A 27,852-nucleotide genomic window follows, 5' to 3' on the forward strand; every position below is an offset into this window, starting at 1 on the left:
CAGATAGCACTTGGAGGCTGCTGCCCTACCTCACCTTATCGAAGCGCAATCCCTATCAGTATATTGCTTAGGTTGAGGGTCCCTGGTTATTCAAACTCGCCAGGAGGCGCCTAGATAGGCTTAGTCCAGTAACAAGTAAAAGGACAGACAGTAGCTCTCTTTTGGCCAACCGCACCCATGGCGGGATATTTAAGTTTCAGGAGACATTCAGTTGTCTATCTAGTCACTTCGCTACACCGATGTGCACATCATGCAATGTACTGCAACAGCTTCCAGGATTTAATCATCAACCCTCTGCCCGCAAAGTCCAATGCGGACCCTGCCACCTCCGGTGACTACAGCCCTGTCCTAGTGGCGTAGCATGGGAGGGGTCACAGGGCGGTTGCCCCGGGCACACAATTCTTAGGGGCATTCTTAGGGGTGCAAAATTTGTATAGGGGCACACAATTTCAAAAAAAAAAAGTGAAAGGATACTTGCCTTGCCCCAGGCGCTGGCAACCCACGCGACGCCGCTGCCCCATCCAGACTGACTTCTCTAAAACTCTGGAGCGATCAGTGTCCACACAGCTTCCTCCCTGCTTCAGCGACCAGTTGCCCTCTATCCTCATCCTTTTAACATATCCACAGACTTGAGCCCACACTCCTGGCCACTATCTCCTCGCTTGGAGGAGCCAGCTCAACCAGGTTCTTGTTCCATCCTTCTGACTGCTCCTGTACCATCTCTTGGTGCTCCATGAACCTGTTGCACACTTCCAGTGGTGATGCCTGGTCCTCGTTCTTATTCTCTTTTTGCTCTGGACCGCCTCACTCGAAGGGATTATGTCACAATTTAGCTTCTTCTACTACATATTCACTGACAGCCAAGAGACCTTCCTCTCTTTTTGCCTTCATCGCTATCACTAATATAAAATCACAAATTGTGTCTCAGACATTCTTCAGTGGATCCCCTTACATCCTGTCATGCTGAATTTGACTAAATCACAGATCATCTCCTTCTCCTCATCAATTGACTGAGCAGCGCGGAGTGAAGACGAGCCTTAATTTGCTCCTGTGAAGTCTACAACCCCGTGAAAGAGCGCTAAACACTGTTGACATCGAAACTCAATGAAAACTGGTGAACTGCAATAGACTTGAAGATGCCGGGGACACTATGTGAAGACAGCGGTGCTGAAGTTGCCTCTGTGGTTGTGGGGCATCTTTCCCCATTGGCCTGCAGAACTATCAGAGTTACTGAGGGGTGGCGAGAGGTGGATCTGCTAATTTGTAAGGAGGGTCACTTTATCCTCCTTGAAATCTTGGTGGGGGAGGGAATGAGCGACCTTCTTTCCTCGCGGATTATGACTCGCTAAGCCTTAGGCTCTTCTGACCATAACAAATGAGCCTTGTGCTTCACAACAACTAATGTGTGCCCCGCCTCTTGCTCCAGCTGGGGTGCTAGGATCAAATACCTGGTTGTACAGCACTGCAGTGAGAAGTTTGTGGTGTGGAGAAAGCTCTCAGCTCATAAATAAGATTGTACATACAAAGCCGCCCCACCGAGGCTAATCCGAAGGATATGGTAATAACACAACCACTCATTACTAGTATGAATGAACATGACCCACCTACAACCAAGATGGAAACTGCGGAGGAATCAAGCATTGATGACAAAGTCAAGCAAAAAAACTCAACAGACTTGATGGCAATTAAAGACATCCTACTGTAGGCAGACCGTAGCACTGGGCAGACAGTACTGAAGACACTGAGTCTAAAACAACTTCCCTGGAACCCGATGCCTATGTAGTTAGGTGGAAGAATTTGAGGAAAGGGAGCGATTTCTTGAATATAGGGCTAAAGATATCAAAGAAAGAAGGAGAGAGGGAAGTACAATAACATATGAACTGTAGGCTGAACTGAAAAAACTGAAGGGCCCATGGATAGAACTCTTCTTGGGCGAGTGGCTCACTGCAACAGTGGCACCGAAGGGCTTGTCTAGGTTTTTCACAACTGAAATAACACAGAGAGCACTGATGGCTCTACCACCGCCCATGACAGACTGTAGCTGATCATTCCTAGACTTCGTGAATTATGGCCATCAAGATCACGTGTTGCATAGTATATTCAGACCCATCGGTTGCACTGTATCTCCTCACACTTAACAGTAACCATCCACTCCTAGAGAAATGTGTAAGACCCGAATTTATAGCCAGCACCAGTGGAATAATGCAGAATTATGGAGGAGAAATGTACTTATCTTTTGATGGTAGCTTTATTTAGGTTTTAAATTGGTATGAATGAAGTGAAACTTTGCCAAACTATATTAATATCCCTATTTCAGCAATGGGGATGGACTTTTGCCTGACGCATGAGAAAAACCTTACATATGTGAATTGTAAATCAGAGTGGAAATACTGATTCCTTCCTTGTCATGAATATGTATTGCTCCATTCTTTGTGCAAAGTGGGCACAAATCTCAAATTGTATTCATGTTTTAAGCTGTGACGTCATGAATATCACAGTGCCTCCTAACAATACACATAGGTTATTCATATACAATGTGAATAACTGTATTCAGAGCTCTTTTTAATAAAAATTGGCGTTTACAGACGCCCAGAGTGTGGACACTGAATACACCCTGAACTGAAGGGCAGTTCTAAAAAGCAAACAGAAGCAGCTAAATAACAAATTATTACAAGAAGTTTACACTTGTAAACTTGTGTTCTGCTGAGTGCCACATTCTATGTTTTGTACAAACGAATATTTAAATAATAGTGTTAAAAAAGCTGTTCCTATGCTTCCGCATTTGACAACATCTTAATTAATAGTTAATTAACTGCTGGTGATGAACATTTTGAATAGAATCTAGTGAATGTTTATACTTATCTAGTAAGAATCCTTCCTATTTTGTATAGAGGTGGATTTCCTCTTGTATCAACGTGTTCTATATTGACAAAATATTGCTTTGAATATACCCCATGATTTGCCTTTTTTTGTTGTTCTTGTATAATTTAGTCAACTCTGCCACATAATTTGCCTCACCACTGCCTCATAATTCCAGTGCTATGATGGCTATCTATCAGGATATGGTTAGATTGCTTGATATAGGTCTAATTCTGTAAGTTTAGATAAAGCTAGGTCTTTAAAGCCTTTCTGAACAATAATGCATTATGTGGATTAGACTGGATATGGTATTAAATGTTATATAGTTATACATCTGGTGCTGTATCTAGCAAACGATTTTCCTTTCCATTTTCCCAGTAAATCTACCTCTTACTCCGGCTGTTTTTTACTGCCCCTTCGCTACAAGCTTTTATACCATACCACAAAGGGGGCACCTCTCTTGCACTGTGATGTGATTCTCTGCCCGATTGTGAGATTTCTTTATTCCTGGAAGCCATTTAAGCAGTGTCGTCTTAACGCATGGGCACGCTGGACAGTAGCCCTGGGCCGCGAAGAGCATAGGGGCCCAATTCAGATCAGAATTTAACACTAATTTTCTGTTAAACATTTTAATTCCTCTGAGTGGTTGTGTGGGCGGGGCCCAGTGCACTGCTTTGCCCAGGGGCCTATAATGCTGTTAAGATGGCCCTGCATTTAAGAACACACGTTTTTCTCCAGATGATACGAATGTGTAATCCACATCACCGCAATCCACAACTTGGAACAGAGTGGTCCGCCGTGGGGGATCCCAGACTTCTCAGACTCGAGTTCAAAACGCATCAAATCCGCATTGTTGGAAGTATTGGTTCCAATTTTGGATATCCGAACCCCCTCACGGTGTCCAGCCCGACTGGCTTAAATTCTCACGTTGATCGATTGATTGAGTCCCGATCAACATGTGCGGGATGCTCTTTTTACCGCACGCCTGATACATAAGAACAACCTGATTTGCCCTGACTGGTCCGAGCCCAGCCGGGTTGGAATTATCACCGGCTGAGCGCCCTGAGGAAGTCGCGGAGCTGTTCTCCCAATGCGACGAAACTCGTGTCAGCTGCTTTGTCCACTGATCATTGAATCTTGAAAGGAAATAGAAGACCGAACACTATACAAACATCTCTGAAGACCGTTCCTCCTATCTGATGTGTATTATACTGTAGTACTTGCATATGTGTCCATACTGTATAGATCTACTATTTATGTGTGCCTAGGTCCTTGGTTGTTTCACATCACCTCAATCATCAGTAGAGCTCATTCCTAGTGCCTAGGGAACACGAACGAGTGCGAGGACTTCAACAGAGTAACACTGAAGATGTTTCGGCATCATGGATTTCTCCATTCCTGACTCTAAGCCCTAGTGCTTTATGGAAGACGAGGAAAATCTGCTGTGCACAATAAAAATATTGTTAGCAATGTCTTGCAAAGCCAAAAAACGATGCAACTTCACAAAGTTCCAAAGTTTGTCATTGTTGCTAAACTTCGCCAGCAGTAAAACAATTCCTGAAAAAAATCATTTTTGGGTAACAAATCTCCTGCACAACGTTTTCGTGGAAGAACAAACTTATATTAAAAAGTGGGAGATTTCAGATGTTGTTTCTCGTGAATCCTGGTTTACAATTTGTTTTCCTGCAAACTTTCGGAAAGCTTCCAACGTTTGTGAACTTCACGAAACCTGCATGGGTAAATCTTGGCAATTTTTCACATCAGGGTGATACTGAAGTGAGGATCAGAGCCGCGGCTGATCGCTATACACGTGGCTGTGCCTTAAGCAAGGAAACATGCCCAAGCCGGACTTCAATGTTAGTGATTGTCTCATACTCCATAGCTGGAGGCAATAAAGGATTTGAGACTACCGTCATGGGCACTACTTTGAAGTAGAGCAATCTTATTCAACAAAATGGCCTAACCAAGTCTTTTCTTAGCACGTGGACATAAGCTCGAAGCACAAAACATATGTCAGGCATAGGACAGGCAAACATATATTAGATGTCTGCAATGGTGCTTGCTCCATTCATGGTGATCATAAGGGATTTGGTTCAACCTCTTTCAACCACTGGATTCTTTGGCTCAAGAACCTTTAGCCATGGGCTTGAGACATTGTCAATCACATCTTGAATCCACCCAAAAGAGCATTTTAGTTTCACCCTTATATTGCCTGTGTGGGTGAATCTTTCTTGCTCCACTAGAAGAATCTGGGACTAATAAAAAATGCTCACTATTTCATCGTACATTCAATTATTTGCCTCAGCCATTCATCGTATAAACAAAGCAACCCATTTTTAATTGTTTTGCAGTGCAACATACATTGTTTACTGTTTACAATTGAATATGATCGTCAAACCCATTCGTTTTGCCAGTGCTTGTTAGTGAGGAGTCTACCGGGTTGTGAAGTAAAAGAGACCTTGAACCTTGGAGGTCGGTTCTTCAAAGCAGTTAGAATAGTGTTTTATTGTGTCTTTAATTTGTACCCCAACGTTGCAAGGATGTTGTGTCGAAGTACAATCCAAAAACCCAGACCAGGGCAACCGAGAGCTCCAGCAGTGCAAAATGACAGTCTGGGTGAAGGTATTATAGACATATATTTGATAATGTTGTAGGATCAAAAGAGCTACCAAATACACAAATGCAAAACAAAACACAAAACCTCTGGCAGGTGCTAACATTTGATAAAGGAGATCCTAGTAGGAGGAGGTACTATCAGTTCTTGAAGCTGTTTCGGCTGACATCAGAGGTCCTTTACTGTGATTAGCAAGAAAGCGACAGCATATTGGACAATTAAAAGGCGCCACTAGTCTTGGTTGCTCTGGATACATTTTAGTACATAGGTGACTCAAAGCATTTGAACTATCTCAGGATATCGACGTCTGGAAGCATTCATGACAATAAAAGCAAGTTATTGGAGATGGTCTCTTAAACTTATAAGGGATTCCACATAGGATCCTAAATCAGAGCCATTTGTAGGCCTCACAGGAGCACTAGCAATGCAAGCATAAGGCACCTATCCCACAGACTAAATACGGCCTCATCTGAATCTAACTCTTTCACCACAATCATGGGTTTACTGCTGGTACAGCACAACATTCAACATTCAAGAAAAGTCTCTCCATCCACTAATATTAGACCACGGCCACCACACCACTACCTTTTCTTCCAGCGTAAGCGGTAGAGGCAAATGCAAACACAGAAATCAGAATGTCCACCTAAAATCTTGGCGGAAGCCAAGTGAAAGAAAGGCTGAAAATGAAATACAATAAAAACAGCCATAATTCATGGGGTAAAGACTTTTGCAATAACAAATTATAGAATGGACATAGAAGTATACATGTAAAAGGCATGCTTTGCTTTTGAATGTAAGAGAACTGCAGGTTTTAGGGACCATATTTGTACAAAATACAGGAAACTTACTTCGACAAGGACACACCACCTGCTTTTCCAATCATCTCCTCATGGTGAAGAACTGCATCATCCCATGGGATGTCGAGAAACTTCAAGAGAGTCCTCATCCACTGCTCCGGGTGCAAGACGAGCTGTTCGTAGTGCACCAGCATGCACCGCTTGTATCCAACCTCCATGCACTGGCTGTACATGGTCTCTATGGCCCGGTTCCACTTAGACAAGCAGTCCCTGTAGCTGGTCAAGTCAAATCCAGCAATAGTGACTTTCCGAGATATCATGGAATGCACGGAAGCTCGCCCGTCTCGTACCATTAACAGGAATTTGGCATTAGGGAAAATTTTGGCAAGGTACGCTAAAGACTTTAGAGCAAATGGGTCTTTATTACACAAGTAAGGGGCCGGATCGCCATGCTTTACAATGATCTCCAATAGGAAGGCCTGCATGGCAGAATCTAGCACTTCATCAGTCACCCCAGCCTCGTCCAGGCGGACCTTCTCCTTGCTTGACCTTGCCCACATTTGCTTGACCGCTAGAATTCGCGGGATGACCCGTGTTTCTTCCCCGCAGCGGATGTCAGGGTGAGCATCCAGCATAGCACGCATGAGAGTGGTGCCGCTGCGAGGGACACCCCCAATGAACACCAAAGGCATATCCTTATCATAGGGGAAGGTCCGATTGGCTTTAAGATTGAGTGGAGTCCTTGGTGTCTGTTTTGCCAGCTCCACCCGAGCAGGTTGACTCCGCTCTTCAATCCGGTGGTGGCACTCCATTGCATGCTGGCCAAGGTAGAAGACCGTCACAGAGCTGATCACCAGACACGCTAGTAACAAGTTTTGTTTCAACTTCCCAATCATTTTGGCACTGTAGTCACAGTGGACCTTTTACTTCATAATCCTATTCAGATCATCTCGCTGCACAGCATTACCAGTCCATTTGGGTTCGAGAATCATGATCTGCAAGAGAAATGAAATTTAAATGTTGAAAAAGGACCATCCACCATGATTTTTTAGCAATGCAAGCATACAAGACCAACTTTGGTATATATTCCTTTCACAAAGAATTGACTGTCCTCAAGAAACGTCTTGTCACAGCGTAGCCACCTGGCTGCCACCTGGCAGTGAACCTCCAGGCTGCTGGACCACTCCTGCTGCACCCCCACCCCAACCCCCAGACACATCCACCCATAGCTAGCTTGGACTGTAATTCCCACCCCAATTGTGCGTTCCATCAGTACCTCTCAACCCAGATTATAACCCCATCTCCTCATTACTTATCCATGCCTTGCGTGATGTCCCTCGCCAACCCTGACCTTTCTCTGTACTCTCTTTAAAACTCCAGTGCAGCTCTTTACTGCCCTCTTGCTAGGTGTGCACTTAGTCCGCAAACATGCATTCATATTACCTATAAGAACTCTTCTTACAGATAGATTTTTAGCACAATCTCATCCATGTAATATGATTATTATTATTATTTTAAGTACAACCTTCTTTTATTTTATTTATTTTTTCATTAGTCTGCATCAAAAAAGCAGAACAGCCATCAGCATATGCAATAGCTTCTCCAGAAATTCCATAAAACATTGGTCCAGTGTCACATTCAAAGGGTCATTGTACATCTTAGCAGGCCACAATCATCACCTAGTCTGGCAGTCAACACCTACAAAACCGATCAACAGAAGCACAAGTCATCTTCAACAAACGTTGCTATTGAATCTATAGACCGGTGTCAGTCTGCGGGTCTGGATTAACAGGCAACAGGGTCGCATATAATTCTGCATTAGTGTTGCAGGTCACCACATACCGAAGTCCCGCCCCTTCCCCCGTTTTTGGGGAAGCGACTCCCTCATCCACCTCTCTTTTGACAAACAGTACTAGCAGCGTCACCAGTTGCTGAGCAGGTTTCAGCAATTTGGCCACAAACGCGTCACCACAACATGACGGGTGGCAGGAACCTTATCCCCAACAATTCGGGAGATCTCAGCCAGCACAGCAGACCAGTAAGCAGCATTCCCATGCCAGGTGAAGAACGGTAGCGTAGAGTTGGTGACAATGGGAGCATTCACGCAGCCTAGTGGCATCAAAGTAATAATAATAATAATTCCACATTTGTGAAGCATGAACTTATCACACCTAAGGGTATCCAGGCACTGGGGGCTGTCGGGGAGATTAAGTGACCTATTGCCCAGAGTCACATGATGCTGAGCTGCTGCCGGCACCGGGGATCGAACCATGAGCCCTGCGCTCCGGAGTCAACCGCTCTGGCTGCTGTGTCACACAGCTCCCGCAAAATGGTGTATTTTCACATGGAGTGTAATATAGTCTGTACAGGAACTTAAAGTGTAATAGTTTGTGCTTATAATTCATAGCAATCGTTTCCAATTGGGCACAGCAGTAGGTCCATTTACGAGTGTCCCATAGGTCACCCAGGTCTCTATCCCAAGGTTTCCTGGCTGAAACGCGGCCCAGTGGGAATATGCCTATTGTGAGTTTATAAAGTGGTGAGACCCAGCCTCTTGTAAATGCTATGTCTAAAAGGTGAGTGAGAGGGATACATTCCTTGGGAACTCCAGGAAGTATACCCTGAGTGCATGGGCCAAGTCTGTAATATATGAAGGTGTCTAGGGTGGGTGCAGGATTCTGTCGCAGTATTGCTCAACAGTTGAGAAAATTCCATAGTGTTGTGTATCATAAGTGTTGATTTAACTAATGCCCCAGTAGGAATTGGTATTGCAGGATTATCAAAGGCCAGAGCCCTGGGAGAAAGAAGGACAACCGAAGGCAACACTCAGCCTATGTCACGCCACGGCAGTCGCCGCTACCAAATCTAGTCGCCCTTGGGTATGACAGCTTTTGAATTACTACAAGAACGTAATGTACCCATGGCAACAAACGTAGATTTAACATCAATGTGCTCTATGGGGGTTTGTGGCAAATACGAGTAAACTGCAAAAAAACCTGGGCAGCTAAGTAGTACAGCTCGGGGTCAGGTACAGCCAGACCACCCCTCGCCAGCTCCCAGCACAATCTCTGCAGTCCCTCTGCCTAGATAAGCCTCCTGAGCCCCGCTTTTAGTGTGGCAAAGATCATGCGTGTTGGAGATATCGGTATGTTCATGAATAAGTAAGGAAACCTCGATATCACAACCATTTTAATGGGTGCCACCCTTCCAGCGATTGATAAAGGTAATTTGATTCAGTGGTGTACCGTCGTGCGCAGGCAAGACACTGCCGGGCAATTAGTTGTGGAGCAGAACGGCCTCTCTATCTCTATTGATCTTAATACCCAGGTAGCATATTGAGTACTCCCTCAATTGAAAAATGTACCCTGAGACAGTTCTCAGGCAGAGGGAGTCAGTGAGTAACTTTCGGATTTACCCCCATTTATCTTGATACCAGAGTAACCACCAAATTTTGTAATTTCACGAAGGACTGGAGACAGATTCTCCTTTGGGTGCAACAGCATGATTTCATCCTCATGCAATGATAGGAATAAGCCTTGATTCATAACTCTCAACCCCCTATGTGCATGGTGTTGCCTCAGCTTACATGCCAAGGGTTCCATTGCTTTGGCAAACAGGAGTGGAGATAAGAGGCAAAAGAGGGGACATGGATTATAACACTAGACTTTGGGAAAGTGTACAGTATTGACATTTTTAATACTGTTGTTGTATTTATCATTGTTACTATTAGTAGTAATAACAACTATATTATAATACATGGTCATCGCAATAATAATCAAATAATGATAGTCATCCTCATAATGACAATATTTATAATGATCAAAATGATAATCAAAAAATTCATAATAATCATGATAATAATATAATGTGTTAATAATGATACTAATAACAACAACAACATACAGAATTATAGATGGGTAACAGTGAATTACAGGGATGCTCTTCACTAAGTGGCAACAAATAGACAACAAGAGTGATGCTCTTACTTTTTACCCATCTAAAATTGTATGTTATATATGGACCCCACAATCATCTGCCCCTTCTTCAATTGCTACGTAGTGGCAGAGTGATCCCACCCTCGTCGCCAAATAATGTAGTGTGGAAATTCCCCAAATAATCCAGGAGGAAACAGCGGTTCGGTTGAAAAGCTTAGTTTAATACAGGATACAAGACCCACGAATGATCGCAGGTAAATCCAACAGCCGTCTGACATTTCAATAAACATTCGAGAACCGAATGATGTCAAGCACCATTGAAATATACACACATTCTTAAAGGCACATTACAACATTACTAACGAATCATTATTTACTACAATACTACACAGAGGAATTAAGAGAGAGCCAGACATAACACGGCCTCTCCCCGTCTCAAATGAAAAATATATAACTTACCTGCCATCCCTAAACAACTTCCACCTCCTTCCCTGGCTTCCTTCCCCCTCCTGCAGCGGTGCTTTCTGCTTTCAGTCCACGCAGACAAGAAGAGCTCTTCCGACTGGCTCTGGAGAGCCCTGCCAGCCTGCCCTGGAAGGCTTCCATGACTCAGCAACAGAGGGTAACGAGTTTTGTTATCAACTGTCCCTACGTCATAGCAGTGAGTTACCTGATTTAAAATCTGGTATAAAAGAAAGAGGCTTCCTGTGGAAACCATGCGTAATATATAGAATTATAAATGGTTTACAGTGAATTACGGGTATGTTTTCCACCAAGTGGTTCTGAGTAACATCAGATACATAAGAGCGAAGCTAGCGTTGTCTATGATGTCAGTCAGCACCCCAAGGTGAAAAACCTTCCCATAATTCACTTGTTACACATCTATAATTTTATGTTATGCATATTCCCCAAAATCATCTCTCCCTGCTTTTAGATGCTTCGCATGGGCAGAGGATTAATTGGGGAGCCATACATAACATATCCTCGCCTCCCTGTCACAGAAAAAGCCTGACCAAGTTCTACCCCCAACCCCACCCCACTCTGTGCCTTTCTTCCATCTCCTCTCCCATCCTGGTGTGCCCTCTATTCTGCCAGCGCTGTGTGGACAGGCTCTGTGGGAGCCCTGCCAGAGAAGCCTGGAATTCCTTTATGACACAGGAACAGTGGGTACCAGCTTTCTTGACAACAGTTGCTATGTCATAGCAGTAAATCACCTGATGTAGAATCTGGAGTTTATGCCAATGGCTGTCAGTGTGAGCCATACACAAGAATACTAATAGCTTTTATAACAATTAACTGTTGGAGAAGGTGCCCTAAACCTTGAGCCTATGTTTTCCTTTTCAGACAACATAGAGCTGTGCTCCGCACAACGATTTAAGAAAAAAACCTGTGGCAAGGTCTGCGCAATAATAATGCTGCTGTGATTTGGAAGGTGGGTTGATGAAATCGCTTAGAACAGCGCCTTTCTATTACATTTGTCTAACCCTTTAGAGCTGTCATAAATGTAACTATATGGCATAAAAAAAAAAACCTGATCAAAATACTTCAAATACAAAAATCCTCTGGTACAAAACTGCCTTGTGTGAAACGACGCATTACGGTAGACAAAGAAAGTGTGGAAAATGTTGCTTTATTGAGGCAGATGTGTGCTAATAACAATCCAGACACTGCCTCACAGCGCAATACCAACCGCCTCACTGATACACTAGCAGCAAGCCAAACACGAATGTTCTGCATATAACCACCGTTCTAAAAATGGGAAGGACAGAGCAATGGCCGAAGACTTCTGGCCGAATTACCCTATAAATAAGGAAATTACATTATAAGTTTAGTCAAATCAAAAGGTTCTGTGTTGAGGTTCTGATCTAGGATACAATGTTGGAGCGGGGAGTAGAATGTGGAAGTTTCATCAGGGAGGATTCTGTGTAGGGCGGTTGCGAAATGATTGCAGTGATGTGCTGGTGGTGACTTACCTGTATAAAAATTCAAGAATAAATAGTTCTTCAATTCCCATTGTGACATTTCTTCTTCATTTTTGTGGTGACAAGTGGGTTTTGGACTGGTCTCACCACCAATTTCACATCTGTTGCATCACCGTCGTTAGGCGGGCTCCACTCCTACTTGATGGTTCATGATGGACAATTCCTTAACAATGCTTGTCTTGCCCAGCTGTGGATGTTCTTTGAAAGTAAAGGTAGCCACCCTGCGTATTGGTTGCACTGTGGGTGGCGTTGGCACCCTGTTCCTTGGAGGCAAGTCTAACGTGATGCATACAAGCTGACCATCACGTTGCTTATCGCGTCGGCCATTTTGGATTGGACTTACTGCCTGATCTGCTTCATTTCATTAATTGACATTTTGGATTTGGTGCTGTCTACAGGAATTAACAGGTTATTTCTGCTTGAAATCTTTTCACAGTAATCCACACACAAGTGGACTATATTTGTTTCCAAGCAACAGCCACAGTGACCAACAGCAATCCACACACTTATTATTGATTTATTTCAGTCAATTTTACCAAGTGGGTTGCCCTTCAACACACTTTTGAGTACCATATTTGTCAACGTCATGTGGACCATTCAGCAACAGTGATCTACAAACTCCTGGCACAATGTCTAAATTACTCTTCATAACAATAATCTTTGTTTTTTTCAGCTTATGGTTGCTGAATTGGGGATACTGCAACCTTGGAAAGTGTCACTTTCCTCCTGTTTTTCTGGCTACACTTAGGGTGCCTCCTTTGAACTGAACTCAATGGAAGGAGGAATTTGAGGCATATTTGGATGCCAATGATGGAGATACTTTCACCAATAAAAAGAAAACAACACTCCTCATGCACAATTTAGGTCCCGAAGGGAAATCCATTTTAAAAACCCTACCCCTACATAAAGTAAAGGTGCATTCAAATAAGGAAGGAGCATCTGGTGAAATTATAGCAGTTGAAGTGGTGGACGAATATGCTTTTGTCCTAGAAGCAATGGACAAAAAATATTTTCTCCAGCCAGGGATGTGGTATTAGAGAGACATAAATTGTTACAGAAAGAGCAACAACAAACAAAATTCTTAAGAAAGAACAGTGTGGCTGACCATGGTTAGGCACTTCAGTTTCAAAGACGATTTGTAAGTCCTTAGTTTGTGCACGGTACGTCCAGAGCTCGCCACACATGTGCTCCACTGTAGACACAGATTCCAAACTGTTTGAGGGCAAGGACGGTGCACCAAGAAACAAAAATCAGAGAACTTCCAATCTTATCAAAATTAAGTCCTTTATTCTTTTTTGATCTTTAAAAAAGGCTAAGCCAACGCGTTTCGTTCCAACGGAACTTCGTCAGGGCTCAATATTCTCTTTGTGGTTCCAGACCATAAATCAAAGAAATATATATAGAGTATTCAAAGTGTTTTCAGTTCTCAATCTTTGTATTCAAGTGGCATGAATAACCCACTAGTAAGAATAAAAGTGACGGCAACCAAAGTAAAGGCCATCCGTCCTCCAAGTATAATGGGGCATGAATAACCCCCAATATAGGACAACCGAGCGTCCTACCCGTCTACATACGTCTTTCCTGAAGAATTCTCCTGAATGCCTCGGTACAAATCGAACCGTAAAAAGCCTCCGAGGCATTCGGGAGAATTCTTCAGGAAAGACGTATGTAGACGGGTAGGACGCTCGGTTGTCCTATATTGGGGGTTATTTATGACCCATTATACTTGGAGGACGGATGGCCTTTACTTTGGTTGCCGTCACTTTTATTCTTACTAGTGGGTTACTCATGCCACTTGAATACAAAGATTGAGAACTGAAAACACTTGGAATACTCTATAAATATTTCTTTGATTTATGATCTGGAACCACAAAGAGAATATTGAGCCCTGACGAAGTTCCGTTGGAACGAAACGCGTTGGCTTAGCCTTTTTTAAAGATCAAAAAAGAATAAAGGACTTAATTTTGATAAGATTGGAAGTTCTCTGATTTTTGTTTCTTGGTGCACCGTCCTTGCCCTCAAACAAACAAAATCCATTGATGAGTTTGTCTCTGCGTTATGATAACTAGCAATGACATGCAACTACCACCAGTGCTTTACCAGCACTTCTTCTTTTATCCCTCTGAGCACTGGCTACTGCTGAGGAGACTACTGGTGCTTATGAAAGGTAGCCTCACTGGCTGCTAGTGTTGGTGAGCACTAGACTGTCAGAGTGGAACCTGTCCCTAACAGCCAAGGCGCTTGTGTAGCTCTGGGCTGAGCCCCGATGAACAATTTAGCATGGGTTTATTTGTATAATGTCCAGGTGTTCGCCGTCACACTGTGTTTGACAGATCAGGGTCCATTCAGGCCCTGTGCTGTCAATCACACTCACACTAAGTGTGCATTTGTGCAAACACAGGAATCGAGGCAGCCAGCTGATAGCGGCAGTTAAGAAAGCCAAGGGAGATAAAGAGTTAAAAATGGCTTTAATCCCACTTGAGTCTTTTGCGTGAGTGTCTGCTTATGCCTGTGGGTTTGTCTGCTTGTGTGTGTGTTTAAGTGAGAAAGAAAAGCGAGGGAAAGAGGGAGAAAACCGGTACGCTCCCAGGAGATATTTCATAGGAAATGTGTGGGATGCTTTGTGTGCACATCTGCTTGTTTCTTTCTGTCAGTAACGCACGCGCAAGGCTATACAGTTTTGTGCCGAACAACAGCAAATAACAATACAGCATTAAGAAGCTGCATATGTTACAAAACAAGGAAATGTTAACATATCATCGCGTTTGGGAGTGGCGTAACGAAAGTTGAAGGGGCCCCCCCTGCAAGGTACACAGAGGGGGCCCCGCTCCGGATTTAATCCGGAGCTCTTGGGTGTGGGTACAGTGCTGAGGGGGACCCTGCATCTCGGGGATACCCCCCCCGCCCCCGCACGGCGGGAGGGTGCGGGGGGCTGTGTTACGCCCCTAGCTTGGCTTTCATTTTGTGTAACAAGTTGACCTGCTTTGTTCATATGAACGCATTTCTCATGTATTATGGTATGTGCTGCAACTGGTAGAGAAGCCATTAAGTATCACCATGTCCTACCCTTAGCCCCGCCCCTGGCCCAGCCCACTCACCACACCTTTGGCTCATTTATTTTAATGAGTACCTGCAGTTATTTTTCCCCTTAAATAACTGACCACCACGAATCCAAGGATGAGATAATTTGTGATCAATTAATTGAGATACTTGTATCAAGAAAATTCAAGAGCGCTTGCTCTCCCGGAAGACACTAACTTATATCAGCCATCACCATAACAACAGCAATTGAAAATTTCTAATGTGTATTTCAAGGAACTCACGACAGGCTAAAGTGGTGACTGCACTTAGTGGAAAGGATGAACACAAGGATGGAACGAAAGCTATCGCCAATGAAATCACTGTATGCTGTAAGTGTGGGGGTCACCATCAAGTGGCTTCAGCTAAAAATTGTCCTGCGTTATTGGAAACATGTTTTGAATGCAATCGCAAAGGGCGCTTTGCAAGAGTATGTCACAGTGTGCGTATCTATGGTATCTCGAGTGGAGGAGAGTGCGCTATCCAATGAAGATAACAACATGATACTGACTCTAGATTTGGATGATGAAATTGATAGCGGTGCAGAAAGAACAAATAATGGTAATGCTGCGGCAGAGATAATGCCTCTTATAAGGTCACCACCATTCCGCAATATTGTTATTAATGGTGTACACATGCTTTCGATGGCAGATTCAGGTTTGTCTTTCACTTTGATTGGCACTGAAGTCTTCATGAAATTGAAACCACAGGAACTTAAAGCTTCCTCTGTCAAAATGTGTGTCTATAGAGGAAAGAGATTGAGATAGAGCGCCAATTCAAAGGGCTGCTCGAAGTTGAAGGAAAATCTGACAAAAGGAGGTTCAAACGTATTGGGTTGGCATGACCAAAGAGAGCTAGACATGATTTTAGACCCCACTCATCCTGATTGTGTAATTTCCAGAAATATAATGCTTGCATGCATCAGTGTTTACCCAATGAATCAATGGGTATGTACATTTTCTATGCTATGTACTGAACAGCTTGGAAAGTTGAATGGATTTTAGCACAAAATAGTATCAAAAATGGGATCCACTCCCATAGCACATAAAATTCAAAGAATGCTATTGTCCTTAATAGATTTGTGAAGCAAATTAGATCAATTGTGAGAGCTGGAAGTCAAACAACCTATTAAAAGTTCAGAATGGCTTACGCCTGTCGTTTTAGCTTGTAAGCGTGACAATTCTCTGCGTTTATCTGTGGATTTGTGAGAGCTAACCAAAATAAATGGGTTGATTGAGAACCTCTGCTCAACAATAATGAAATGTTAAGCACGCTGGAAGCTGCCTTAGTGTTTACCACTTTAGATATGTTGGCCCCATATCATCAGATGGTTTTGGGCGAAGAATCAAGACATCTTACCTCATTTGTTAACTCTTGAGGGACCACTTCATTACAAATGTATGCCATTTGGCTTGGCGTCCATTTCATCAGTATTTCAAAGGCATATGAGGAACATTTTCAGGGATTTGTAGGAGGCCAATATTTTCATGCTGATATAACAGTGTTTGGCCAAGATCTTCAGCAACACAACACACCACTAGACAAAGTATTACACAAGATGAAGAGCTTACTTTCAGAAGGGACAAATGTAATTTAAAGAGTTGAGAGACGATTATTTGAGACATCACATATCTAAGAGTGGAATTAGTCCCAAGGTGAAATTGCTCAAAGTAATTGAGGAAGCTCCTGTGCCCACAAACAAAGTTCAATTCAGGACTTTTTTGGCTTTAGTGTGATTTTACACTTAGTTTGTTTCTTATTTTGCAGACTAGACTAGTGCCCTAAGGAATCTTTTTTTAAAAGTGCAATATTTCTTTGGAATGTGGACTGTCAGGATGCTTTCGATAAAATATGTTCTGACATAGTATCTGCAAGACCGCTAACGTTTTTTGTACACTAGGGATGTTGGTATCATAGTCACTGATGCCAGCAACTTTAGGTTGGGAGCTGTTCTCATGCAAAGGAGGAGTAATGGCGGAATGTATGTAGTTGCATTAGTGTCCAGAGCACTCAGTCGACAAGAACACACCTACTTTACCATTGGAAAGAAGCCCTAGCATTATGGTGATGTACACAGAATTATAGTACATATGTGTGGGGTATTCCTTTTATTCTCAGGACGGACACAAACCTTTAATGGAGTTGTTCAGTGCGAAGTGTGGTGCCAAAGCTACAACCAGAATTTCCAAAGGGAAGTATCCGTTGCAAGAATTCAACTACAACGTTGAGTATGTCCCAGACAGGAAGAATGTAATTGCAGATTTTTTGTCAAGAATGCCTCCGGATAGTTTGGATGAGAAGAGGGTTTTCATGACTAATCTTATCAACAATGTGTTGATTGGTGCTCTGGAGGAAAGTGAGTGGAGGGATGACTTACAAAAATACAGCTTACTCAGCAAAGTCATTATTTGGGTTGTGCAAGCGTGGCCTAATTCCAAAGAGTTAAACATGGATTTTACACCATTCTTCCAAGTTGCCTCAGAACTGATGTGTGAGAAAGGACTTTTATGCAGGCTAGGGCAACTTGCTGTACTTGTCAGTATGAGAAAGATATATTAGAATTAACACAGGAGGGTCACATAGGTATAAGGGCAGTGAAACGTAGAATAAGAGAGGTCTTCTGGTGGCATGCTATAGACAGGGCTGTAGAACACTTTGCAAGGGATTGTGGTCCTTGTATTATGATTGCATCTTTGGTTAACCCTGTGGAAGCACCATTGGTGCCTTGGTCAAAACTGGCCTTGGACATTACAGGTCACATAAAAATTTTGGGAGAAGGTTGTACATTTTCCATTGTCTTGATAGATTACATGTCCAAGCAGCCAGAAGTTAATTTTGTTAGTAACATTACTAATTCGGTCATTCAATCTTTACACAGAGTGTTCATGAGAGAAGGTTATCCCACTGAAATTTTGACTGATATTGGTACCCAGTTAATGTTGAAAGAAACACAGATATTCTTAAGTGCTCACGGCATCAGACAAATTAGAACTTCTTCATACATCATAGGCGTAATGGTTCAGTGGAACGGTTCATTTGCACATTGAAAGATAATTGGCAATTGTTAACAAATTGAATTTGACGCTTGTAGTGGATGACATGTTATGGGCGTATAGAACTACTCACAATGTATCGACTGGTGTGTCACCTTTTCAACTATTTCAAGGGTGTGTACCTGGTTCTAAACTCAATAGGGTGTGGATTGACATTACACATTTATCTGATGTGCTTGATGTACAGAGGAATGTACAAAAGGTGTACGAGCGTGAGCAAAAGAGGATGGAACTGTGAAACTTAGCTGTGGGTTGTTGGGTCAGGGTAAAGAAACCTGGACATGTTGTCAAAGCTGGGCGCCAATTTTCTGTCCCAGTCCAGGTTGTTAAAGTAACCCCAAATGTTGTGCATACCAGTAATGGAAAGGAGTGGAAGAAAGACAGGATTGCTGTTATTCCAGGAGGAAAAGTTGCCTTTGTGCTACTCGTTTTGGTGAGGCACCAGAGCATGAGTCGATGAGAGAGAGCCATGTGTAACCTGACCAAGGGCTGAAATGTGTGAGCCATCTTGGTATGAAAATGACATTGTTAGCCAAAGAATTTTGTCAATAAAGTATCACAGTCTCTTGATCGATTAGATTACCTTAATGATTCCATGTTCTCTCCACTTAATATATGTTCAAATGTACTTTTGTTCCATGTTCACTCAATTGAACATTTGTTTCATTTTTCTTCTTATTTTTTATTTTGTATGGAGGGAGGATGTGTTCAGGTTCTATGGTGGGTGAAATGTGGGAGCGGGGAGTAGAGTAGAATGAAGATGGTTGGAAAGGGAGGATTCTGTGGAGGGTGGTTGGGGTAGGAACGCAGAGTGAAGTGCTTGTGGTGATGTACTTTTATGAAACCTCAAGAATAAATCGTTCTTCCACTTCCAATGCGGCGGTTCCTACAAATGTATAATTTTAGTAATAGCAGAACCTCTTGGCTAACGCCAGACCTAAACACTGGGCTGGCAAGCAGGATAAATCTTTGCCAACCCTGAGGTGCAGAGAGAAAATGTAGAGTAATCTTTCCCCTGCAAACCGCAACGTGAAACTCATTAAATCCCACCTGCAGTCCCTACCCAATCCAAACCTTAGACTCCTCATTGGTTAGACTGTACCAACTCCCCAAGAGCAGGCGTGAGATCTCGGCAGCCCCCTCTTCTGCCAAGACACCCATTCTGCAACGTTATCTCAGTCTCTTGCCAAATGTATCCGTCATTTCTCTCTTTTTATTTTCTCCACTGACAAGATATCTGTTTACTGCAATGGTATCTCCCACCCGATTCATTTCACATTAAAAGCCTTTATTTATTAAGCAATGAGCTGAACTGTGCCGCTGGGAGGCGTGGGGGTGACGGCGGCCATTCTTCGTCAGTGAGTCATGGGGCGTTTTGTGAGTGCTCCGAGTTGAAGTTAGAAGGTTGTTTGTTCTTTTGGGACCGTGTTCTGCGTTTAGGCCTGCTCGACGGGTTCACTTTTATTTCATACGCGTCTTATTGTGAAATGTCAACAGTAAATCAAAACAGATGACCCACATTACCTACAAATGCACCGAGGCCCACTCCATAAAGACACGAGGGCTCAAAGAGCGCCAAAACAAACAGGCACGGAGCATGCGCAGAGAGCGCGCCAGCCACGGCTTGGCTTTAAGTACTCGACTCACAAATTGAAAAGCGATGCTTCTATGTAATATATGATTTTAAATCACAGGCGACATTATCAGCATTAAGCTGCAGATTTCACGTCTACTTTTACATCTCTAACCTTTTTTCAGGTTTATATGCAGTGAACTTGATACGAAGGTATTGGAGCGCTTTACTTAAGCGCTCCACTTACATTACACAGACACACGGAGAGATGTGATTTGCCCAGAATCACAGGATGTTGAGCTGACGCCAAAACTAGATTCTGGTTTCTCCGTTCCAAAGTCGGCAGCTCTTGCCAAAATGCCACATCCACGCCAACATTTTAGAAGAGGAAAGTGGGAGATAAGAAATATGATTTTCTGCTGAGCAGAGGCCCTTTCAGGAGGAAGTCAGCCGAAATAAAGCCATTTAAACCGGGAGTCTCCCACCGGAATGGGGTCTATAGGCAGTTATAATGCCACATCTTCTTTCAACATAGAGAAGTGATCAAGGGGTGTTAACCAGGAAAGTCGCCCTTTCTACTCTATAGCCACACATATGATTAAAACACCCATCCATTTCCTCATGTAGGAATTCCACTTCCAGATGTTTATCACTTTGTCCTCCAATAAAGTCTTAAGTAATATATCTTGTCGGACAAAATCTTGTCGTCCTGCCACGTCCATGACTTTCTGACAGTGTGAAATAAGGCACTAGGGTATGGGCTGTAGTTTTGAGCATGGAGTTAGTGGATGCTGGTTTGCAAGACCCTCGTGTCATTGACAACTATGGGGCAGATTTACAAGAAAGTGACGCATCTGTAGAGATGCATCACTTTCCCTGCGCCACTATGCAAAACCCTTGCGTCACCATGGATGCGCCGTATTTACACTACAAAAAAAAAAAAACAGTTGATGGACAGAATGCAGAAGAATGTCATACATTCACCCCAGTACAGAGATCTGGGCCTAAATCCATCGTTTTTTTGCTCACCATGCCATTCCACTTTGAACCCAGCCATATGCAAATCAGTCTTGACCCTGTGCCTCATGGGAACAGTCCAGCCCGAACTGCCAAGCAAGGTCCTCCCTGGACTGGAAACAAGCATCCTAGGACCGGTTTCAGGGTTTCACCCCTCTTCAGCCAGGATAGCTTGATTCCTCTCTGCCGCTTTTGATACGGTTCCACACCGTCAGCTCTTAGCTCGCCTGTCTAATATTGTAATCTCAGGCCAGGTGTGGGACTGGATCAAATCTTTTCTGGCCACCAGATCCCAACAAGTGTGGGTACCGCCTTTTTTGTCCGCACCAAGAAGCATTACTACAGGCGTCCCTCAGGGCTCAACGCCGAGCCCTCTACTTTTCAATGTGTATGTGACTCCACTGATAAATCTGGTGGAAGGATTGGGTGGCAAAATTATAGTTTACGCTGATGACACCCAGCTGCTTTTCACATGGAAAAAAGATGAGGCATCCATGGAATCAGCTAGAAAATGCCTAATGGAAGTTTTTAATTGGTTGGCGCGGGCCCAACTTAAATGTAATGAGGAAAAGTCAGAGGTCCTCCTCTATGGGACCATTCCGACGAATTTTCGGGATGACCTGTGGCCCGTGGGCTTCCCCAAGCCAAAAACCCAGGGTAGTCCAGCAAAAAACCTGGGGTTATGGTTCAGCGAGGAACTCCAATTCCAAACTCAGATTAATAAGTTGGCAGGAGTGTGCTTTGGTACATTGAAACTTCTTAGGAAGTTTCTGCCGCTCCAGCCAAAAGCGGCCAAAGAAATGGTGACCCGCGCTCTCAGCTTGTCGCGGCTTGATTATGCCAATTCCCTTTACATCGGCCTCCCTTGCTACCAGATAAAAAAGCTGCAGACTATTCAGAACGCGGCTGCCCGAATGCTATTAGGCGTCCGGCGAAGTTTCGGAATCCAGCAGTTTCTTCGCGACTTGCACTGGCTTCCTGTTGACCAGCGCATCCTGTTTATGGCACTAACCATCGCCCACGGTGCCCTTTACAAGTCCGGACCCTTTTACCTTAGGAGGCCTTTCAATTTTTACACGCCATCTAGGCAGCTCCGGTCAACGGGCCAATGCCTTGTTGCCATCCCACGTTACCACCTCGCCAGAACGGGAGGGAGCTCCCTCTCCGTAAGGACTGCCAGGGCTTGGAATAGCCTGCCCTTTGAGCTCAGGAACAACCATGATCTGAGGACGTGCTGGAGGAGGTAAAACGAAATTTTGTATACCTTCTCAATTTGCATGATAAAATACTAATTACGTAACTTTCTAACTGTTAAACTTGTATTAACTGTTTTTGAAGTGTTGACATTAACCAACCATGCACCTTAATAAACATGAATTACACGCGGGACTAGATGCAAATTGCATGGCAAATAACCCAAATGAATAACTGTGGTACGCATATTAACGGTAGATTGTGTTGACATAGAAAAATTGCATGTAATGTTTTGCGTTCCTGATGGGACTGAATGGTGAGTATTATTGCTTTAAATGTTGCTATAAGCTAGGAAAATACTAATATAAAAAAAGATTAGTGTGGGTTTAAACATTAGACTCTTCATTTCCGTATATTAATTACTTTTTGTTTGTTTCACTTAAGTTGGCATTCGGGCCTACTAGGCCGCAATATCCAAAATGGAGTTCGGAAGTGGCCACCGTCGTGTGAGAGCGATGTCTACTGCGCAGACTCGGATGGCTCTGAAGATCTCCAGGCATCCTCTGACCGGGTCACAGTGTTCCTTGTCAAGGATAGAAACGTGGAGGATTGCCAAAGCTCAACTAGTATGACTGACAGAGAAGACAAAGGACACCTGTCCCTAGCAGCCTGTATATTGATACTTTGGACCCTTTCGCATGAGAACTGCCCAAACAGGACATGACATCTTCGGGTTTTCATGAGAATCAAGGAACTATGGAAATTATGTCCGATATTGCAAATTTTAATGGCTTAGCCAATCACAGTCATTTCCAACTCAGTAAATGTAGCATGTTACCCAAAATTTATTATAAAAAGGAGGTTAGTAGAAGGGCGTTAGGTTGTTACGTTCCAGGAGTGTGATTCGAATCCCTGTCGACCGATTTGCTTGCACGATCGTCGGGTCCCCGGAGATCTCTGGGACTGTGTCGTGCCGAGCGAAATAACTTTGCTCCGGACTGATTTGGGTCGTAGCCTGCATTCGATAGAAGGGTCACGCTGGAAGGAATTTGATTTATGCAGGGTTGATAGGTTGCGGGAGGATGGTCGCCAAAATCAGAAATGAGGTAAATATAATTGTCATACTGGTTTATGCTACTGTTATTAAATTTTGACTAACTCCGATGCTAATTATGGCAATGAGAGTGAATTTAATTAGATAAACTAAACATTTATTGAAAGAAAATGAGTATGTGATTCTTTGAAAGGTAGTGATTACAGATTCTGAGACTTTAAATGTGTTTTAGCTGGTTCTAAATCACCATCAACCAGTCCAACTAATTGGTCCATCGACCATGTGGTGGAGTGCCTTGATGTTAAAGTTAGGATTCTATAAGAACAGATGTATGATATGTAAATACTGTAAATAGGTCTTTCTGTAGGTAATAAGGTACCCCCCACATGTCCAGTGCTTCTCTTCCTCCTGTGTGCAGATTCGAGTGAGACGTATGAGTGTTGGTGTTACGGGCCCCACCAATGGATGCATGTATGAATGAGTTAGTATAACGACGGGTCTGTGACGCAGGGAGGATATGTAAATTTGGCCTTTCCCGCTGGAGCAGACGTTTAAGAAAAAATTGAAAACCTTACTCTTTGATTAAGTTGCTTAGCTGCTATTTTCACCACTGCTCACCCCAGCTTAGGCCTATCGCGCCGGGACACTTCCGGGTATCTGTGCGCGTTAAAAATGTTCGTTAACATAACATAACATAACAACACTGCATATCTGACCATTTGCTGTAGCTGGCTATCTGCTTTTAATTCAGAGGTAGCTTCTAACCTGATCAAGGGCTGGCTTTTCACCCTCGCCCCCCAAAACTGGGGCTCTAGAATTTGTACTGAGTATCCCTGTTGATAGGCCCGGACTGGGCGTAGTGGGCACCGGGCGTTTCGCCGGTGGGCCGCCAGGGTCGGGCCGGTTTTATTATTGGAGGCTGGTTTTGCATAGCTGCAATAATCGGCCCCCTGTAACAGCTGCAGTTTGTTCCATGTGCACTAAACCCCCTTCCCCCCACCCCACAGCTGGTTCGACTCAATTGCCAGGGCTGGCTTGCGTCCGGCTGGGACTATTATTAAAGTAGAGGCCAGGTGAGAAACAATGCATGTCAGGAACAGAACTATTGCCAAGCACTTGCACACCCATCATCCCTGATACCAGCAACATAATGATAGAGCTGTTACTGTTTCTGTGTTGTTGCTGATGTGTAGTGGACATGGTCAGTGTCACTGCTCTCCCCAGGGCAGCTCCACCACTAAGTAGCTGCCCCCGAGTGCGCTCTGACACTTCTAGGTGTTAGAGGCCTTCAACCACCCGCAAGCTCCTGCCTGCACCGTATCCCTGGTGGCAAAGCATTCTGCTGTTCTGCTGCTTCTGCCTTTTCTTTGCTCTCTCTTTTTCTTTCCTCCTACACTTTGTTCCCTTTTTCTCTGTGTTCTTCCTTTAGCCACTCTACTCTTGTTGCCTCTTTTTCTTGCCCTCCAGCGCCTTCCTGTTTTCCTGCCGCTGCTCACCCCCCGGGGCCCTCCCCCCTCCGGCGTGCTACTTAATGGCGGCCGCCGCGCGGCAAGGAGAGCAAGCCCACTGATCTGGTCAGTGTCACGGCCAGCCGCGGTCCGTGCAAGTAACAGCGATGGGGCGGTGGGGCCAGGTAAGGGGTTATTTCGAGGGACGATGCAGAGGGAAAATTAAATAAATATTTCATTTTCCCTCAGCATCGTCTCTGGAAATCCCCCCTTACCTGGACCCACCCCACCCCCCCACCTCTGTTACCTGCATGGACCACGGCTGGTCTGTACTCTCCCCGCTCAACTCCACCACGACATTGCTGCCCCCTGAGTGCGCTCTGACCCTTCTTGGTCGGGTGTTCGAGGCCCTCCTCCACCCTCGGGCTCCCGCCTGTGCCTCATTCCTGGTGGTCCAGTGGAAGAGCATTTTGCTCTTCTGCTGTTCTGCCCTCTGTCCCTCTGCTGCTTCTGTGCTTTCTTTGCTCTCTCTTTTTCTTTTCTCCTACTCTTTGTGCCTTTATTTTCTTCTTGCCTTTATCTCAGTTATTTTCTTCTTTTCCCTCTTTACTTATGTTGCCTCTTTTTCTTGCCCTCCATTGCTTTCCCGTTTTCTGACTGATGCTGACTCCAGCATCCCCTCCCCACTCGAACCTGCTGTTTTCCTATTCCCTGCTTCACACCTCCCAGCTGACCAGTCCTCCCCTCTTACATTACTTAATACCGCTGGAGTGCCGAAGGTGTGCCAAAGGAAAGCCCATCTGCACCAGTCCGTGACCCGACTGCGCCCAGCGCCAGGGACCCTGGTCGCCCGGCCTGCCACTGCTATGACGCCAGCATCCTCCACGATCTCAACCCAGGGCACAGCAACAACTGCCAGCTCTCGATGCTGACCAACACCCACGGCCCGCTCTCCTGCCTTCACTGCCACCTCACCTTCACCGACCTCCGTACCTTCGGCTCCCTCACCCAACCTACCGAACCTCACTGCATCCAAGCCTCTCAAGTGCATCCTTCTCAATGAACGATCCCTCCACAAACACGCCACTGAGAACTAGGACCTCCTCGACGCTGCCTCGCCCAACACTGACTAACTGACGGAAACCTGGATGAACTGCAGCTCAGCGCAGCCCAGCTCAGTGCCAGACATCACCACCGCCATCCTCGAAGGCTACAAGATCATCCGCAAGGACCGTCCTAACCGGCCAGGAGGAGGCATCACCATTGTCCACAAAAGCTCCCTCTGCCTGACCACCCACTCAGATGATCCAACGACCCACATGGAACACCTCCACTTCCGGATCCAGACCAACACGAAAACCACCCTCTTTGGCACCCTCGTCCACAGACCACCAGTCCCCGTGCCTCTTTCACCTATGCCATCGTCGTCGACCTCATCGCACACCAGGCCCTCGCATCCATGACTACATCCTACTCGGAGACCTCAACTTCCATCTGGACAATCCCAACACTTCCTCCCTCCTTGAGAACATCGCCAATGAAGGACAAACAGGTAATCACCTCTCCCACGCACACAGCAGGACCCACACTCAACCCCATCTTTGCCACAGGAAATAGCATCTCCTTCAACCACACCACCAAACTCCTCTGGACCGACCACCATTGCATCCACTTCTCTTTCAACAAACCCACCGTTTACCCTACAATACTTGTAACAGAGTCAAAGAAGATCAACTCATCAACTTCCTCAATGACACATCACCACCGATATCCTCAGACGTCAACACCACAGCATGCAACCTTTACCAATGGATCCCAAACTGCACCAACACTCTTGCCCCCCCTCAAAAAGCCACTGGCAAACAACACATCAATTAAGCAAGCTGGTTCACCCCACACTTCAAGATTCCAGAAGCACCTGTAAACAGTTCAAAAAGACATGGAGGGACAACAAAACCCTGGAAGCCCATGCCGCCTTCAAAGCAGCCACCACCACACCCCACCACCTCATCAAAATCACAAGAAAGAAGGCCCTCCATCGGAATCACCAACAATACACACAATAGCAAAGAACTCTTCAGCATCATCAAGGAGTTTGCTGAACCCAACAGCGAGGCCACAGACGTCTCACCCTCCCAAGACCTCTACAACAGACTCGGCGCCCTCTTCTACCACAAGATCTAGACTATTTATGACAACTTCGACACCCAGGACCACCCCACCATGCCGTGCCAGCAACCATCACAACCGACCCCCCTCACTGACTCTGTACAGCTGGACCCCACGCACCACGGACGACACTATAAAGTCCATGAAAAGCATCAACTCCGGAGCACCTTCGGACCCCTGTCTGCAACGCATCTTCCACAGAGCCACCTCCGCCATCGCACCCAAGCTATGCCGAACCATCAACTGCTCCCTCAACCACCCACTTCTCTGAAGACTGGAAACACCCAGAGATCAGCCCCCTCCTGACGAAACCCTCTGCTCAAGAGCTTCAGGCTCATCTCCCTGCTCCCCTTCCAAGCCACAGTTGTCAAAAAAGCCATTAACGCCCAGCTCGCCGACTTTATCGAAACCAACCACGTCCTGGACATCCCTCAATCCAGATTCCAAAGCAATCATAGCACCAAGAACGCCATCCTCGCTGCAACCGACGACATCCGCTCCCTCCTCACCTAGAGCCTAACCGCGGTCCTCATCCTACTGTACCTCTCGGCAGACTTCAACACCCTCTCCCACTGCACCCTAGCCCCCAAGACTCCACAACACTGGTATCCAGGAGAATGCCCTCACTGGATCCGCTCTTTCCTCACTGGCAGTACACAACGGGATAGATTCCCACTGTACCTCTCGAAACCGACAGAGATCTTCTTGGAGTACCCCAGGGCTCCTCCCTCAGCCTCACCCTCTTCAACATCCACATGGTCCCCCCTTGCAGTCATCGTCCAGAAACCACAAGCTCAACATCATCTACTATACCGATGACACTGAGCTGATCCTCTCCCTCACCAAATAACCCACTGTCGCCAAAAACTATTCCACAATGGGATTAAAGACATTGCCGCCTGGATGAAGGACAGCTGCCTGAAGCTCAACTTGGACAAGACAGAAGTCCTCAACCTGGGAGCCTCACCCTCCGCTTGGAATGACTCCTGGTGGCCCTCTGCTCTAGGAAGTTCCCTTACCCCCACAAACCACGCAAAAAACCTCGGTATCGTACTGGACTCCTCACATACAATGGACCG

At 44.9% G+C, this 27,852-nt stretch overlaps 1 protein-coding gene across 4 annotated transcripts in view; it reads right to left on the bottom strand.

Moving 5' to 3' along the window:
- The window catches only part of TPST1 (tyrosylprotein sulfotransferase 1), a 302,319-nt gene that overhangs the window by 162,668 nt on the left and 111,799 nt on the right, over window positions 1-27,852 (bottom strand). For all 4 annotated transcript variants that reach the window (XM_085649759.1, XM_085649762.1, XM_085649761.1 and 1 more), the window contains exon 2: window positions 6,322-7,265. In XM_085649759.1, coding sequence (XP_085505885.1) covers window positions 6,322-7,166 — 845 coding nt within the window. In that variant the 5' untranslated portion in view covers window positions 7,167-7,265. The remainder of the gene's footprint in view (window positions 1-6,321; window positions 7,266-27,852) is intronic.

The sequence above is a fragment of the Triturus cristatus genome, chromosome 3_2 (genome assembly GCF_964204655.1).
Source record: "Triturus cristatus chromosome 3_2, aTriCri1.1, whole genome shotgun sequence".
Lineage (NCBI taxonomy): Eukaryota > Metazoa > Chordata > Amphibia > Caudata > Salamandridae > Triturus > Triturus cristatus.